At 39.5% G+C, this 14,862-nt stretch overlaps 1 protein-coding gene across 6 annotated transcripts; it reads right to left on the reverse strand.

The window, feature by feature from the left end:
• Nucleotides 1–1,884: 1,884 nt before the first annotated feature.
• LOC127439062 (adenosine receptor A2b-like) lies at nt 1,885–14,721 on the reverse strand. Of its 6 annotated transcripts, none has more exons than XM_051695099.1 (3): nt 14,567–14,721; nt 13,900–14,370; nt 1,885–4,643 (listed from the first exon to the last, which is right to left on the reverse strand). In XM_051695099.1, the coding sequence occupies exons 2-3, from the start codon at nt 14,217–14,219 to the stop codon at nt 3,914–3,916; spliced, it is 1,050 nt and encodes a 349-aa protein (XP_051551059.1). In that variant the 5' UTR covers nt 14,220–14,370; nt 14,567–14,721; the 3' UTR covers nt 1,885–3,913. The 6 variants fall into 6 exon arrangements, 5 of the variants coding, with proteins under 5 accessions (XP_051551059.1, XP_051551091.1, XP_051551083.1 ...); XM_051695131.1 differs by lacking the exon at nt 14,567–14,721 and adding an exon at nt 12,777–12,859 and having other exon boundaries at nt 13,900–14,043; XM_051695123.1 differs by lacking the exon at nt 14,567–14,721 and adding an exon at nt 7,631–12,859 and having other exon boundaries at nt 13,900–13,965.
• Between the last annotated feature and the right edge of the window lie 141 nt (nt 14,722–14,862).

Raw genomic sequence — 14,862 nt, forward strand, 5'->3', positions numbered from 1 at the left:
ATCGGATGAAACTAGAGATTCTAGTCTTTTGACACAAATAGGTTTAATGTAAAACCTGAAAAAATGAGGGATGTAGAGTTGTTGTTTATTACATGCACATGGGATCTTCATAAATCTAGATGCTAGTGGAATAAGGTTGCATGAGGAGGACATGATTACTGTTTTACAACAATGGAGAATGGCCAAAAACCAAATCTGTTTCATTGCTTTCATCTAATTTTCCATTGGTGGATATATAGTAGAGGCCTCAATAATTTGGTTATAACATGTAGCATTGTCACATTCTTCTTCATAGCATTATGAATGCAGCTTGAATGAATGTGACAATGTTATGTGAAATGTAATATTTGAGTTATCTTAATGAAAAACGACATATAAACTACAGCTGCATTCTTGCTCTTTGTGGTTTTGGCTCTGGTAGTGTATAAAAGGACTTTATTTAAACAAAGTGTTTGTACACTTTTTCTCACAACACACACATACAGACACACTTTCCTTCTGAATAAACAAGAGGCCTGCTTATATATAGCAGCACATTTGAGCTAAGGTAAAATCCACTTCAACTGAAATTATCCTAACTTCATAAAGAGTACTAAGAGGGAACTTTTATATAAATGGCTTTTATTAACAAACTAATTCACCATACATAGATATTTTTTCATGTTAAATAACAAGTTTCCATTTGATGCTAAAGTTTTTTTGTAGTAAAACTTTTTCTCAACACTTAAAAGAGAACATCACAGTGTATGCAGATTAGTGACAAATACACACATCTAAAACATACACATTTAAAAGCACAGATTCTTTTCTGTTTGCTCTTCCAAAGGCAGGATGGTTAAAACTCGAATAATGTTCAGGTCCACTTGACTAATTAAAAAAAAGGCCTTTTTGTTTCACTGCGTGCACCAGACAAAGTACTCATATCAATAAAGGACTAAAACATCAGCTAGCATGGGTACAGTGCAGTACAGATTCGTCTCCATTGGAATGTCCAAGATATCTGGAACACTCCTGTAGTTTAGCCCTTACAAATAGTAACAAAGCAAATATGTTCATTTATACCATTTAGAGATAAATACTGCTCACAAACTACTTCATGTCTGTCTAAAGCACTTTTCTCAAACTATAGAAACATGCTTTTACCGTCGGCTCTATTGGCACAGCTGTGGATGTGCCGCTCCCTTGATTTTGGAAAGGCTGGGGGGAACATGTCACTGTCAGGGACAAACACATCAGTGCATCTGTCAGTTTGAGTCGGGTACCAAAAGTGGATATGATGATTTAGGATTCAAGTGAAATCCACTCCATCACAGTGTCCTTAACATGCTCGACGTGACAAGTTTCAAGCGACATGCAATTTGTCTGTTCACACTGAGAGATGGCAAAAAATCACAGCCAATTCTAACATTTGATGTTGAATACAAATATGAGAGCAATAGAAACCAAGCAACCGACAAAATGTCTAGCTGCTCTTTACTTGTCATGTTCGTAGCTGGATAGGCTACATGAAAGAGATGGTGTTTATCGCTTCTGGCTTTATGGCATCACACCTGGTTAGGACACGGTTTTATAATTTCAGTCCCACAACAATATAATAATAATGTTACATTTCCTTGATTTCTAAATCACTTTTAAATGTGGTCTCATGAACAGATGGGCAGGATAGACCACAATCAACATTTTTGGTTTAATTTCTTGAGAATATTGCTAAAAGAACATCAGACCCCAAGATAACTCTTTCAGACCCTGCATCCAATCCAATGGACATCACTTTTTACTTTAGGTTTTTGTCATTTAGTCCCACCCAAATCACAAGGAAATATTAGATTAGATGCTGCTAAGACAAACTATGAGTGTCAAATCACACATTGCTACATTTTAGGAAAAAAAAAAAAAAAAATCTTGCTTTGAAATAAAGCATGGCAGCATGTGCAAATAAAATTATGAAAATGCATTTCATTTATAGCTGCATTTTGAGTAGAAATAAAGCATGGTCATATTTTTGTGTCCCTGGAACATAATTGGGGTCTGAAAGGGATAATGTTCTTTAATTAATATGATCTCATAATACGGCACACAAAATATGGTGTCTAACAACACGTGTATTGTTCTCTGAGCTTTCTGAGGATCGGCTTTTTGCCACTTTTATTGGACCAATATATGTTGGAGAGAGACAGAAAATGGGATTAGGGGACATGTTGCAAGCAAGATACAAACCTATAAGGAACATGTGCACTTACTGCATTGACATGGCTCAGAATCCTCTAAGATTTTATTTTATAACCATATTTGTTCAAGCGCAAAATGTAGCCTAAATGATATACAGAAACACTGGCCAGTTTGGGCATAAAAAGGCATCAATGAAAAGACCAAGTCTCAGATTTGTTCTACAGAGTAGGTATACTGTAAAGGTGACAATCAGTGATTAATAGAATAAAGTCACAGTATTGACAGTATGGTGTGTCATAAACTAGTTAGCTCCAGTAGTGACACTGTAAATCTCTCTCTAGAGGAGACAGTCTTTGCTTTATGTCAGCTGCTCTTGTTTTGGTTCGGGTGGCTTGTCACAGTCAGACATTCAATGACAAACTTGAGTCCTAAGGGCTGTGACACATTAGCAGGGCAGTCAGAAATCAGATCCCAGTGTGCTGTACCATCACATCTGGGGACAGTGGGAATATACTGTATGTGTTAGCATGAAAGAGGATGTAATGGTTGTATATGGTAAACAGGTTGTTCATAAAAAGGAACAGTGAGAATGAGTGTTTACACTAAAAAGTATTTGGGCGCTCAAGGCATTTGGAACCCAACTGGCAACAGAAGTTTGTTAGATTTTAATTTATTCAACAATAGATATCCTGCTCAAAACTAAGAAAAAATGTAATTGGAGACTTTTTGGTTGTCAAACCAGTGTTAACTTAAGGGGAAATTACTTCATACATTGACTAAAAATGACCTGACCAGTTGGTTAAAATAATTACAAAAATGAAAAATATATCTGTAAAGAAGCACATAATGTTTTTTTTTTTGTAAAAACATTGCCAGTCATGAGATGAAGAGATCAGGCTGGAAAAGAACTAGTGTCATTGTTTTGCAGAAATTCATACATTTTAAATGTGGTTAAAGTGCCTAAATACTTCTTGGGGCCAACATACGTGGTATGTGTATTTGAATGCAGTGTCCCTGCTGGAGTTATTTGCTGAAAAACTTGGTTTCTGGATCATTGTGAAATTGTCAAGACTAAAACAAACAAATGGCTTAACTGTGCTGTGAATGGACAACCAATGTTCTTAAATATGTCTTTACCTCGTGTGAATTCCTGAGCATTCTAAATCAACCATCTTAATCATACAATAACATCATAAGGTCCTAATAAATTAAAGCATGGCACTTAAAATAACACTTATTATAACAGTGGTCATCATAAAAGCTGTTTCTTTGTGTGCCCCTCTATATCAGCCATTTAAATTAAGATTGTTCTTCTGGGCTATTCTGTTATCATCTAATTGGCAAAGCTGCCCACTAAAGCAGGTATTTCCTATTATTTAATTGTTCTACAGGATCTTCATACATGTTAGAGTTTAGCAGTTACAGTGGGAAACTAGCCACTCTTAGCTTGTATTCCCGTACTAAGGCTCTGAATAAGGCCCCTGCTCAAGTTTGTTAGTGCTTGTTCAGGTTTGAAAGTTGAAATGTAATCCATAAATATTTCCACAGACTTTGTAGTTACAAAAGTTTTTTTTTTTGTTTTTTTTTCACAGTTTAACGTTAACAAATCACGAAGTTGTCCAGACATGTCTTTTCATTAATAGTGGGCCACAACCTTTGACGTGTTGAAAATACATAGTTAGATTGTTTGCAGTTCTTTGGTCTGTAAACATTTCTCTCCATATATTTTGACCAAGAACTATAACTATAGTAGAGGGTCAATGGTCATTTTAATCTGGTCTTTGTGTCTGCTACTTCCATTGGAGCTAAGATACATCTCATCCCGTTGGCAAAGGAAATGTCGGTTCAAAATCTTCCTGAAAGTGACTCTGAACTCCTGAATACGATAGGCGTAGATGATGGGATTGACGGCGGAGTTGGCGTGCGAGAGGATGATGGCAATGTTCATGATAAAGCCGGGCTTCTTGAGATGGCTGTAGAAGAGAGTGAGACAGTTCAAAATGTGTACGGGCAGCCAGCAGAGAGCAAATAAGCCCACAATGATGGACAGCGATTTAGCAGCACGAATCTCCCGTTGCAGCAAGCCGTGGTGGTGATTCTCGCCATTGCTCACGCTGCATTTGAGCTCGATCTGACGCAGCTGTTTGCGTGCCACGGTGAAGATCTTCACGTAAATGCCCAGCATGATGAGGAGAGGTGGTAGCACGCAACCATAGAAGTTGAAGTACACCATGTAGCTCATGTCCACCACATTCTCGAACAAGCACTCGAGACAACAGCTTCGCAAGAAGCCTGTTTCCATCTCGGCGGCATTGCTAGTGTTGGTAGACTGTAAAGAGTTGCTTTCGTTTCTGGAACAGGATATGTATCTTTTGTTCCAGCCCACAAATGGGATGAGTCCAATGATAAAGGATAAGATCCATAAAATGGCGATGATCTCTCTTGCTCTCTTCCCTGTGACAAGCTCCTTATACCTGAACAGAGGAGTGGATGGAGAACATAGATGAATAAAAGACAGTAAAAAAAAAATAGTATTAGCAAAAGAAAGAATTAAAATATTACAAGTTTGGCATAGTTCATTGTATATACAGTGGCCCCAAAAAGTCATTTAACTTTTCAAGCAAAATATTTCACAAAATAGTTTGTTGGGTTTAAGATTATAAAACAAAAGATATACTGTTCAAAGTAGGTATACTGGCAAATAAAGAAAATGTTGTCAAACATTAGTAGAACATGTCCATAGTTAATGCGATGAAATACACCATTGGTTACTCTGCTAAGACACCTGTGAGAACTTCATACACTTAATCACCTCAACACAAGACCAATTAATTAAAATATGGCTCAAAAAAGTGATGTCAGTTCTGTGAAAAGGTCTAGCACCATTTATTTGCAGGTGCTACTTGGATTGATATGTTATTTTCAATGCGATTATATTCATACACACAGTATTTATGTGTGACTTAAGTATCTAAAAGCGTCCAAATACTTTTCGGGGCCATTGTTTATTGTATATACAGTAAATTAATTTAAAGAAAGAGAGATAGGGGAAGATAGCTTTGCATTAAAACACTCGGGTGACTGATGGCTTAAACTTTCAATAGGAGGCTCTTTATCAGGCACCCTCTGACAGCTCAGATTCTGCTTCCACTGAAGAAGTGAAGTAATACATGAGGTGCATTATTCATCACACCCACCACAACTTTTCTCTGAGAGACCCGGACTGTCACAGCCATTATTGGTGCTGCCCCAGTGACAGATACAGGGATAGAGAGATAACAGCACATATAAACAAACTCCTAACCCTAAGTAATAAACTTTGACACGTGACCAGGGCTTGACATTAACACACGCCCACCCGGCAAATGCGGGTTGAAATCGGCATTGAAGGGTAATTCCATCACTCTTACTAGCCACTTTGGTGAGTGACGTTTTCAGGGTTTTTCCTGCATTGAAATTCTGTAAATGTTGGGCCACCAAAGCATATTTAATCATATACATCTTGCGTTCAGTGCTTTATAAGCACTAAATATACTTCTTGTCTCAAATGCAGGCTCGTCTTTTGCATGGCATGATTGAAGCCTGGTTTTCACGTGATTGTGGCACAAGCCATTGCAGAGCCAGAGAGATAGGATAGCGCAGAGCTGATCACTTGCTGCAATCAACAAGGCTTCCCTCGATACTGCAGCACAGAACACAAAACTTATGCAACCCATTAGAAATTTTACAGACTGTTTTAAATTACAGCACTTATGTAAAGTCCTAATGTTTTTTTTACTGTAGTAAAATTAACTAGTATTATGACAGAAATGTTACAGATTCCTATTAAATCTATTAGGGCGAATCTATTAGACTTTATTATTTGAAATAACTGTGAAAGTTGTAACTAACGTTTCTAAATGTGTTTAGGCCATTAGTTTTTTGTTTTTTTAATAACAAATACTATCATTTATTTTCTACATTGATCTAACCCCAGAGCCATCAATGGACTTACCTGTGGTTATGGCCTTATTATAACAAATGCCGCAGTTAAACAAGAACAATGGTAAACTTTTATAAGGGCAAATCCTCTACATTTCTGATAAAGGGGTATAAAATTATTGACAAAGCTTTTCTTCCTGTTCTATGACTGTTAAATTTACAGTAAATTACATGAAAATGTAACTTAAAAAATATGGTGACCATTCAAATTGTGCTCCTCACACGCAGTGCACAGGAGACTTTACTTGCAACAGATTTTGTTATGTCTCTTAGGGGTGGGATGCAACAAGGTGAAGGAAGGTGTGTTCCCTGCTCAACCATCAGACCAAGCACGCCAGACAACAGTGATCAAAGATACAATATTGTTTTTTATTAACAGTAATGATTTCCAAAGATGTAACAAAAATATACACAGTAGGTGTTTGAATTTCAGGGTGACCACTGGCCCAAAATAGTAAACAAAAAAAGGTCTAGAAAGGAAAAGGATAACTAACCTGTAAGAAATATGTAATAATTTTCATGTAATATTCACCTTTTATTTTGCCAATGTGTGAACAGCTTGTAATGCAGATTATAAAATGAGCCCTTCCCGGACTTCCTAGGTTGCCTATTAAAGCCTGTAGACTGATTTTCATGCGAAGGGAGGGGGTCGCTTTTGCAGGGAAAATCCAAAGGATGTGACGTTTATGCGCGCCCCCGAGAGCCTTGCCTCAGTGCTTCCACTATTCAACAGCGACAACAAATTGCAACACTAGGTAACGTTATCTTAGAGATGGAATCCAGCAAACGTCCGGCTCCAAGCACAACACCGACTCCTACACAAACTCAGAGTAAGCCAAAAAAAAAACATTTATCTACTGAATCCCTTCTGGCTAAGTGGGAACGTGATCGTGGTCGATCGAAAACTAGAGTGAACATCGGCAGCGCATTTGATTCCTGGAGTACAACATATGACATACAAAACATACAATAGTGCTACATAACAGTGCAGTGCAACAGTAAACTGTCTGGTATAGTTCGGTAGTATGTAGCTGTATGTGTGTATCAGTGTGCTATGTTAGCTGATAAGTAGTTTTAGTTTAGTCTCAAAGTTTGTAGTAAAACAATCATAACTTTTTATTTAGTCATTTTAATTATGCTACCTCATCTGTCAGCAAAACCTCAACACATGTTGCATGTCTCCTTTATCTAACACAACAGATGGAACTCATCAGCACATTAGCAGAGGCTTCATGACCTGAATTAGCTGTGTCAAATCAGGGAGACATCCAAAAATGTGCAATTCTGGGGTACTTGGCTACTCCAAGTTCCCTTCCGGCCCCGTCTGCTGGCAGGTCATCCCCACCTCTTCGGACCTGGGAGGGTGACAAGGGGAGGGAAAAAACAACAACAACAAAAAACGGGAGGGAAAGGCCAACATGGAGCAACAGCGGGAGAGAGAGAGGAGAGAGAGAAAAAATAAAATAAAAACATTACTCGCCGGTTCTCTGATACGCCGTAGCTTGGTCCTCGGCCACTCCTCCACCCTCTAGTGGACGACAGCCGCACCTCCCCAGGCGGATCGGAGGCAGTCATCCGGCCCCTGGCGGACGGAATGCCCCACCGCGTTTTCGGAGGACGGTAGGGGTCTCCCCCGTCCCTGGCAGCGGTTCTCCCACTCCAGGCGGTCAGCCAGGAGCCCCTCCCTGCTCGCGGTCGGCAGTCCTCTTTAGACCCCGCCGCGTTTTAGTGGCCGGTAGGGGTCTCCTACACCCTGGCAGTGGCCCTGACCACTCCAGGTGGTTGGCTAGGAGCCCCTCATCCCCTTGCGGCCAGCGGCTGTTCCTCCGCTTTCAGGCGGCCGGGCTCCTCCATCCCCCGGCGGATGGCCGCGGCTGCTCCGATTTTGGTGGATGGTAGTGGCGAGGACTCTACTACGGCGCATCCCTCCTCCTTCCTGGGTTGCGGCACCAGTGTAACAAGGTAAACAGGAAAGGAGAAGGCGAGAACCGGCTTGACAATATAAATAATAGTTTAATAATAAACTTAAACAAAAAGACACAAACATAAACACATGCAGGGCAGCTTCCTGTAATTCTCTCTCTCTCGAACTGCCGCCTCCTGTCGCCTTAATCCCCCTCGGGCTTGATCAGCCTGATTAGCCGTGTGCAGCATCATGGCCTGGCCCCACCGTCTGCCCTGCCACACCAACTAATCCAGATCTTTGGGTTTACTTGAAAATTGGAGGCAGGTGTGTTGGAGCAGAGTTTGAAATTAACTCTGCAGGATGGTGGAGGAGTAGGAATGACTAACTCTGGCTGCATCTGAAAGCTGAAAATTGATGCTTTCAGAGGCTGTACATGGAGGCTGGAAGGCATCAAGGCACATCCGAATCATCCTGTCAACTGGAATGCCTTGATCTGGGCAGTTTTTTTAAGGCAGCATCGACTAAGCCAACTTTGATATCTCAAAATTCTGCAAATTCTCAAATATGGCGTCTGATGGAGTGGGTGAAAGCAGTAATCAGTTTATAAATTATAAACAATATAAACTATTCAATTTCTTATTAGTAAGCATTATAGTTGCTGAATAATTGCCCGGGTGTGTCTAAAGCTCACTATAAATACTTTTAGGTCATTGGACATGAAATAATGGTGTCTCAGAAGGCAGTCTGAAACCAGGGTTCTTACGAGTTGAGATCAGCAACCCAACCCTGACAGTTTTTTAAGTATGATTTCGGGTTCACGTTTGTAATGAATGAAAAAAATAAACAAGCCTAACAAACATGTTTCACGCAAGCACTCTCACTCACACACATGAGGACTACTCTGTTTTTCCAATTGTTTTCCTATGTAAACACATACTGGACAAACATCTTTGACTGTTGCATCACGTCTCGCAGTTTTTATTTTCTGCATCTAGCAAAGTTTTGGTGCTTAATAAACAGTAACCAATTCCTTCTGCTCTTATGTGCTGAGGGGCCACTGTGTCTTGTATGTTTACGGTTACAATACTATAACGTACATTATGTTGCGTACGATGCTTACATATAATACAGACTATTGCAACAATACATGCTAGGAGAAGAAATTATAAAGATTGAGAGCGAATTCAGTTTGGGGTCGTGCTCAGGCTTAAAATCTGATGGTAATGTTCGGGCCAGGAAGGGTCGGGCAGTGCGGTCTCGGGTACGGGTCAGGTTTCATTTTAAAGCCCGTGCAGACCATTTGCAAATCACTGCAAGTCATTGACTGACCGGGCAGTGAGGCATCAAGGCATCTGACTTTGCTTTCAGATGCAGCCTCTGTCATAGAGGTATTGGAGTGTGTTCTAATGACTTGGGCCAGTAAGCAACCACCCAAGCAGCAGCAGCACAGCAACACACTAAAAACCGAACAGAACACCTTAACAATCATAACTACTGTATCTCTCTTTTTTTTTTCTCCCCATGCTTTACTCATGTGAACAGGTGCATTAAAAGAACAGTTCACCCCCCAAAAGATCACGTTGCCAAAAAAAGAAAAAAGCAAGCAGCATTCCAGAGAGGGATAATCAAGATACTACAAACAGACTTAGTTTGATAGAAAGGCTTCGCAATAGTGAAATAGGGGCAAGAACTTTCTGTTCAGTACAAAACCAGGGAGGGGCTCTATTAGGTGGGAGGGGCTCTATTAGGTGGAAGCGACCAATGAGCCAAAGGTCTGAGACCGAATGCATAATAATAAAACAAAATCTTAGGTAGGCCTAGCCCACCTTTGTCAATCGGCCTATGTAACTTACTGAAATGTGATCTGGGACGCTTACCATTCCAAATGAAGGACTTCGCTATGCTATCAAATCACTTGAAATAAGAGAGGGGGACATCTATAGGAGATATTGTAGCAGGAAGTTGAATTTTGGAATACAATTCATTTTAATAACATTAACCTTCCCAATCATAGATAAATGTAATGAAGCCCACCTGCCCACATCGCTCGAAAACCTTTTTATTAAGGGGTCAAAATTAACTATAAATAAATCACACAAATTTGCTGGGAATTAAATGCCCAAATACTTAATGCCCTGTTTGGGCCACTGGAAGGCGCACGGCTGAAAAGCCGTTACCGGGCTGTCAGAGCCAAAGCTTCGTATTTAGACCAATTGACTCTGTATCCTGAGAACTTAGAAAAGGAATTAATAATTCTGTGGAGGCAAGGCATAGATCTAGTGGGGTCGGAGACGAATAATAAAATATCATCTGCGTAAAGCAGAAGCTTATACGCCACACCTCCCGCCACCACCCCTGGAAAATCATTATCCTTACTTATCGCGGCTGCTAATGGTTCCAGGGCAAGACAGAACAATAATGGGGAAAGAGGGCAATCCTGCCGGGTGCCCCTATCCAGATTAAAATAATCTGAAATTAATCCATTTGTTTGTACTGCTGCTACCGGGTGTCTATAAAGTAACTTAATCCATTCAATAAAAGTATTCCCGAACCCATACATTTCCAAAATCTTAAAAAGATAATCCCATTCTACCATATCAAACGCCTTTTCAGCATCAAGTGAGACAGCAGCGACTGGAGTCTGATCATTCACCACTGACCTCATCATATTGATTAAACACCTAATGTTATCAGAAGAGCTACGGCCCCAAATAAACCCCACCTGATCTATATGTATAAGAGATGTCATAACTTAATTGGTTAGCCAAACTTTTTGACAATATTTTAATGTCTAGCTGGATCAGGGAAATTGTCAGAAGAGAGAAGATACCAAATTTACTGTCTCTCATCAGCTGTACTGGATACCCCATCTCAGCTATGGTCAATTTGTTTTTGTTTTTTTGTACTAATTTCAGAATAATATAACACAAAGCATAATGTTATAAATTTACACACACACACACAAAAAAAAATGTTTTCTAGAATTACTCGGCTAAATAAGGCGGGAACACGCCATCACAGTCTGTGAAAAAGGTCTATTGGAACACCCAATATGATTTGTATAGACAAGGAAGTCCCACCTTAGAGGTAAAAGATCCAATCACATTTCAGATGCAGACATTGCCTGTCAGTCAACTCGAGAACATGCATGCACACTTTTTCTTTTTTTGGGGTGTTGGTATCTGAGCTAAAGAAGCACAATTTATGATGCGATTTATGATGCGATTGTTTTGGAGATTCATGCACAGTAATGGGCAAAAATCTTGCTTGTGTTGATCGGTTTATGCTTAAATGTTTATGACCTTACGCCGATAAATGAAAATGTTGAAGTGTTAAAGAATTACCGTGTAAAGAATTACCGGTGTAAGATTGTGCATATAAATGCACTCATCATTGTTATGTGTGTAGCAGGAGCCAGCTGGTACGTGATAGCTGTGCGGTATGTGTAAACCTAGCGACTGCCTCTAGAGGCTGTAGCCTTTAGCCTCCTCGTTAGCGCGCCCACCTCCCAGGCTGGCTGACGCTGGTTCGAATCCCGCTCGGAGTGGGTTGAGCAGGACCGGTTACATGGACTGCTTACCGCTTACTCTCTTTCCAGATGAATGCTCGATCATGCCCTCACCTCCACAAGAGTGATTGACTGAGGAAAGAAATGCCCTGGTCTTGCTGCTACTTAGCAGTGGAGAGGCATTCTGGTGCAAGAATACGATCACAGTTATGTATTAGCTGCCCACTGTTTTAGGAAACTTAAACCCTATTTAGTATCAGCAGTTGGAGGGCAAATTGCTATATACAGTACTGATCAGCACCGAGCTGTTGTGTTTATACACATGGGAGAGAGAGAGAGAGAGGTGGACGTTGGTCCAGTCTGGCGAATGGAAGGGGCAACACTGGCAGTGAGGACACTTGATTGTTTTTGGATCATCAACAGTACTAACTGCGTTCATGCCAAAAACATCCATTGTATTTCCAGTAACTACAGCCCAACTTGAAATATTCTGCACATATTGGCCATCTTAAGAGTAACAAGACCACCCAAGATCCGAGATGATTTGATGTGCCTTAAAAACTTTTATCAACAGGGTTTCCTTATAGCACCTCTAGAAACACTCTGATTCAAGAAAAACTGCATTCGCCCGAAGACTTAACACGTGTACACAAACTGGCTCACTTCTCTGTGTCATTCCCGTGCTGGCTGTGTTCAAGAGTGTATGTATGAAATTAGATATGCACACTTTCTTTGTGCACCAGTCAATATGTAATTATTTTTGTTATTCATTCCTTTATTCTTTCCATTGATTTCCATTAATTCTGAACAAATATGACAGGAGCTCGACACTGAAATTGACCAGTGTGAAATGTAACACTCTCCAAAACTTGGACTTCAACATTTCTTGTGGAAATGTCAACGGTGATAGTTTTCCATTCTAAGATTAGGTAGCATAATTCATAGCTCAAATATATAATATAACTCTTATAGAAAATAATATGACTATCATGAAAATAATAATCATATATGAATCAACATAAAATGATTGTATCATATACAGCCTGAATATAGCTTGTATTGTCTCTCTAAAGAGATCAAGATTTCTGCAATGAATGTAGATGGACTGTTGATAATGGACCCATAAATAGGCTCTGTGTTTCCTCTTTACTCTTTTAATTCCACTTAGACATCTTTACTTCGTTGACCAGCTTTTCCTAATCCTAATCCTACTTCTCGAGATCTGTTGTCATTGGGCCGTCCTTGTGCATCATCAGGATGTTCTTCAACAGCATACATGTTTCTTTTAATCACCCCTGCGAGATTTGCAGATTAAGAAAGATTAAGAAAAACAGATGTGACAGGACGATATTTACACTTCAGGTAGACAATATCTCTAAATTTAGCTTCAATGTGTGCGTGTCTGTGTAATCTTCGGGCTGTCCTGTGATTAAAACCTTCAATGTTTCAACTTTGATCAACTCAGTGAACTTCGAACGAAATGCTAAAGAAGCACGAGCAAATGCACGTATTACATCGATTCCCCGAAACTAGTTTGCAGTAGACCGGGGCTAGTTGTCACAATGGCTGTTTCTCAATAACTATAAGGTTTTACGTGCAAAAGTGCAATTACACAGGTCGGGGAAACTTGTCGCCGCGTGTTTTTATGGGTTATAAGTTTAGGAAATATACTCTTTTAAGATTTATATATATATATATATATATATATATATATATATATATATATATATATATATATATATAAATCTTAATATTAGTTTTTTAGTTCAAATATTATTTTTTTCTTATATATATATATATATATATATATATATATATATATATAAGAAAAAAATAATATTTGTCTGCAAGAGATTATTTTGTACGTTGCATTTTACGTTTACTGTATCGTATATTTCACCAAAAGGCTCTATTTGATGGCAGGTGCTATTGGGGCACGTTGTCACAAAAGCTCAACTGTATATAATTTTCCTAGGCAGTACCGGTGAAAAGGTTCAATTGCTTGTTTGTAGCAAAGCATGCCAATTTTGCATGCCATTTTGACTATTGTTTACACTTATGTATTTAAAAAAAAATGAAAAGAAGAAGACATTGCTTAAACACTCGGCTTGTGCTGAAAATGCATGAGACATCGCAGAACATGTTGGAGGTGAAGCGCGCGGAATGTTTTGCGCGCTCGCGCCAGTAAATGTCAAATTAGCTGCAACACCATATCTAGAAAAACTTTCTCTAAAGCTTTCTTAAACAGTTTTAACGACGAGGCCATACAAACAACCATAAGAGCGTTACTTAAATGGTAATGAAAAGGGAATAAAATAAAAAGTAAAAGACTTACCTCAGGGGTATTTTTACAGCCAGATATCTGTCGATGGCAACCGCCAGGAGACTAAATATTGAACTCTGAGTCAGTACCAGAACAAAACACGCCAAGAAAAGGCATCCATAAAAGTCTGACTCCAGACCAATGCTTATAGTGATGGCAAAAGGGATGGCAAGACAACCAACCAAAATATCTGCCACGGCCAGCGATACCAAAAAATAATTGGTGGCGTTTTTGAGAGTGGAGTTGATGGCCACAGCCCAACACACCAGCACATTACCGACGATTGACACGACAGCGATCACCAATTCAATAGCGATGTATAGCGAATCCATCGCTGCACACTCTGAAGAGAAAGTCTGTAAACGGTAGTTAGGATGTCATGAGTCTGTCTGCCATACTGTCTTGCTTCTCCAGTGGTAAAAGCATCAATCTTCTGCAATAATCCACTGATTCCCAAAGTTTGTGATTTGCCAAAACGGCCATCTGTTGGTGTAAAAAAAAAAAAAATGCGTAAATTGCATTTATCTTTTATGTATATGCTGTCCATAGATTAAGTATTGCTTTGAAGAAAAATCTTAAAGATGCTTCATGCATTAACCCGAAAGTTATTACAACTAGTCAAAATAAAGGTGAAAATGCACATCTATGAGATTTGAAGAGATAGTGTCGGGTTACTTACCCTCACTTCGGAGCTTTTTAATGTCTTTCGGCCCTCTTCTTTACACTGGTTTGCATTCGTGTCTTGTGTAATGTAAGCACTGTGAGCGCAACACATGACAAGGAGAAAAGCGGTACATCACAGCTCGTGGCCGCGCCCCTGCTCGAGCGCGCGCTCCTGTCACACACTCTCAAAACTCATTTCTGTTTTTACACACCGTTTCCCTTGTGCGCAGAAATTATAATAATGAATAAAGTCAAACTAGATTAGCATTTCCTGAAGGAAATATCAGAAATAATAGAGCTTTCTGTAAAATG

This window comes from Myxocyprinus asiaticus, chromosome 4, assembly GCF_019703515.2.
Source record: "Myxocyprinus asiaticus isolate MX2 ecotype Aquarium Trade chromosome 4, UBuf_Myxa_2, whole genome shotgun sequence".
Taxonomy (NCBI): Eukaryota; Metazoa; Chordata; class Actinopteri; order Cypriniformes; family Catostomidae; genus Myxocyprinus; species Myxocyprinus asiaticus.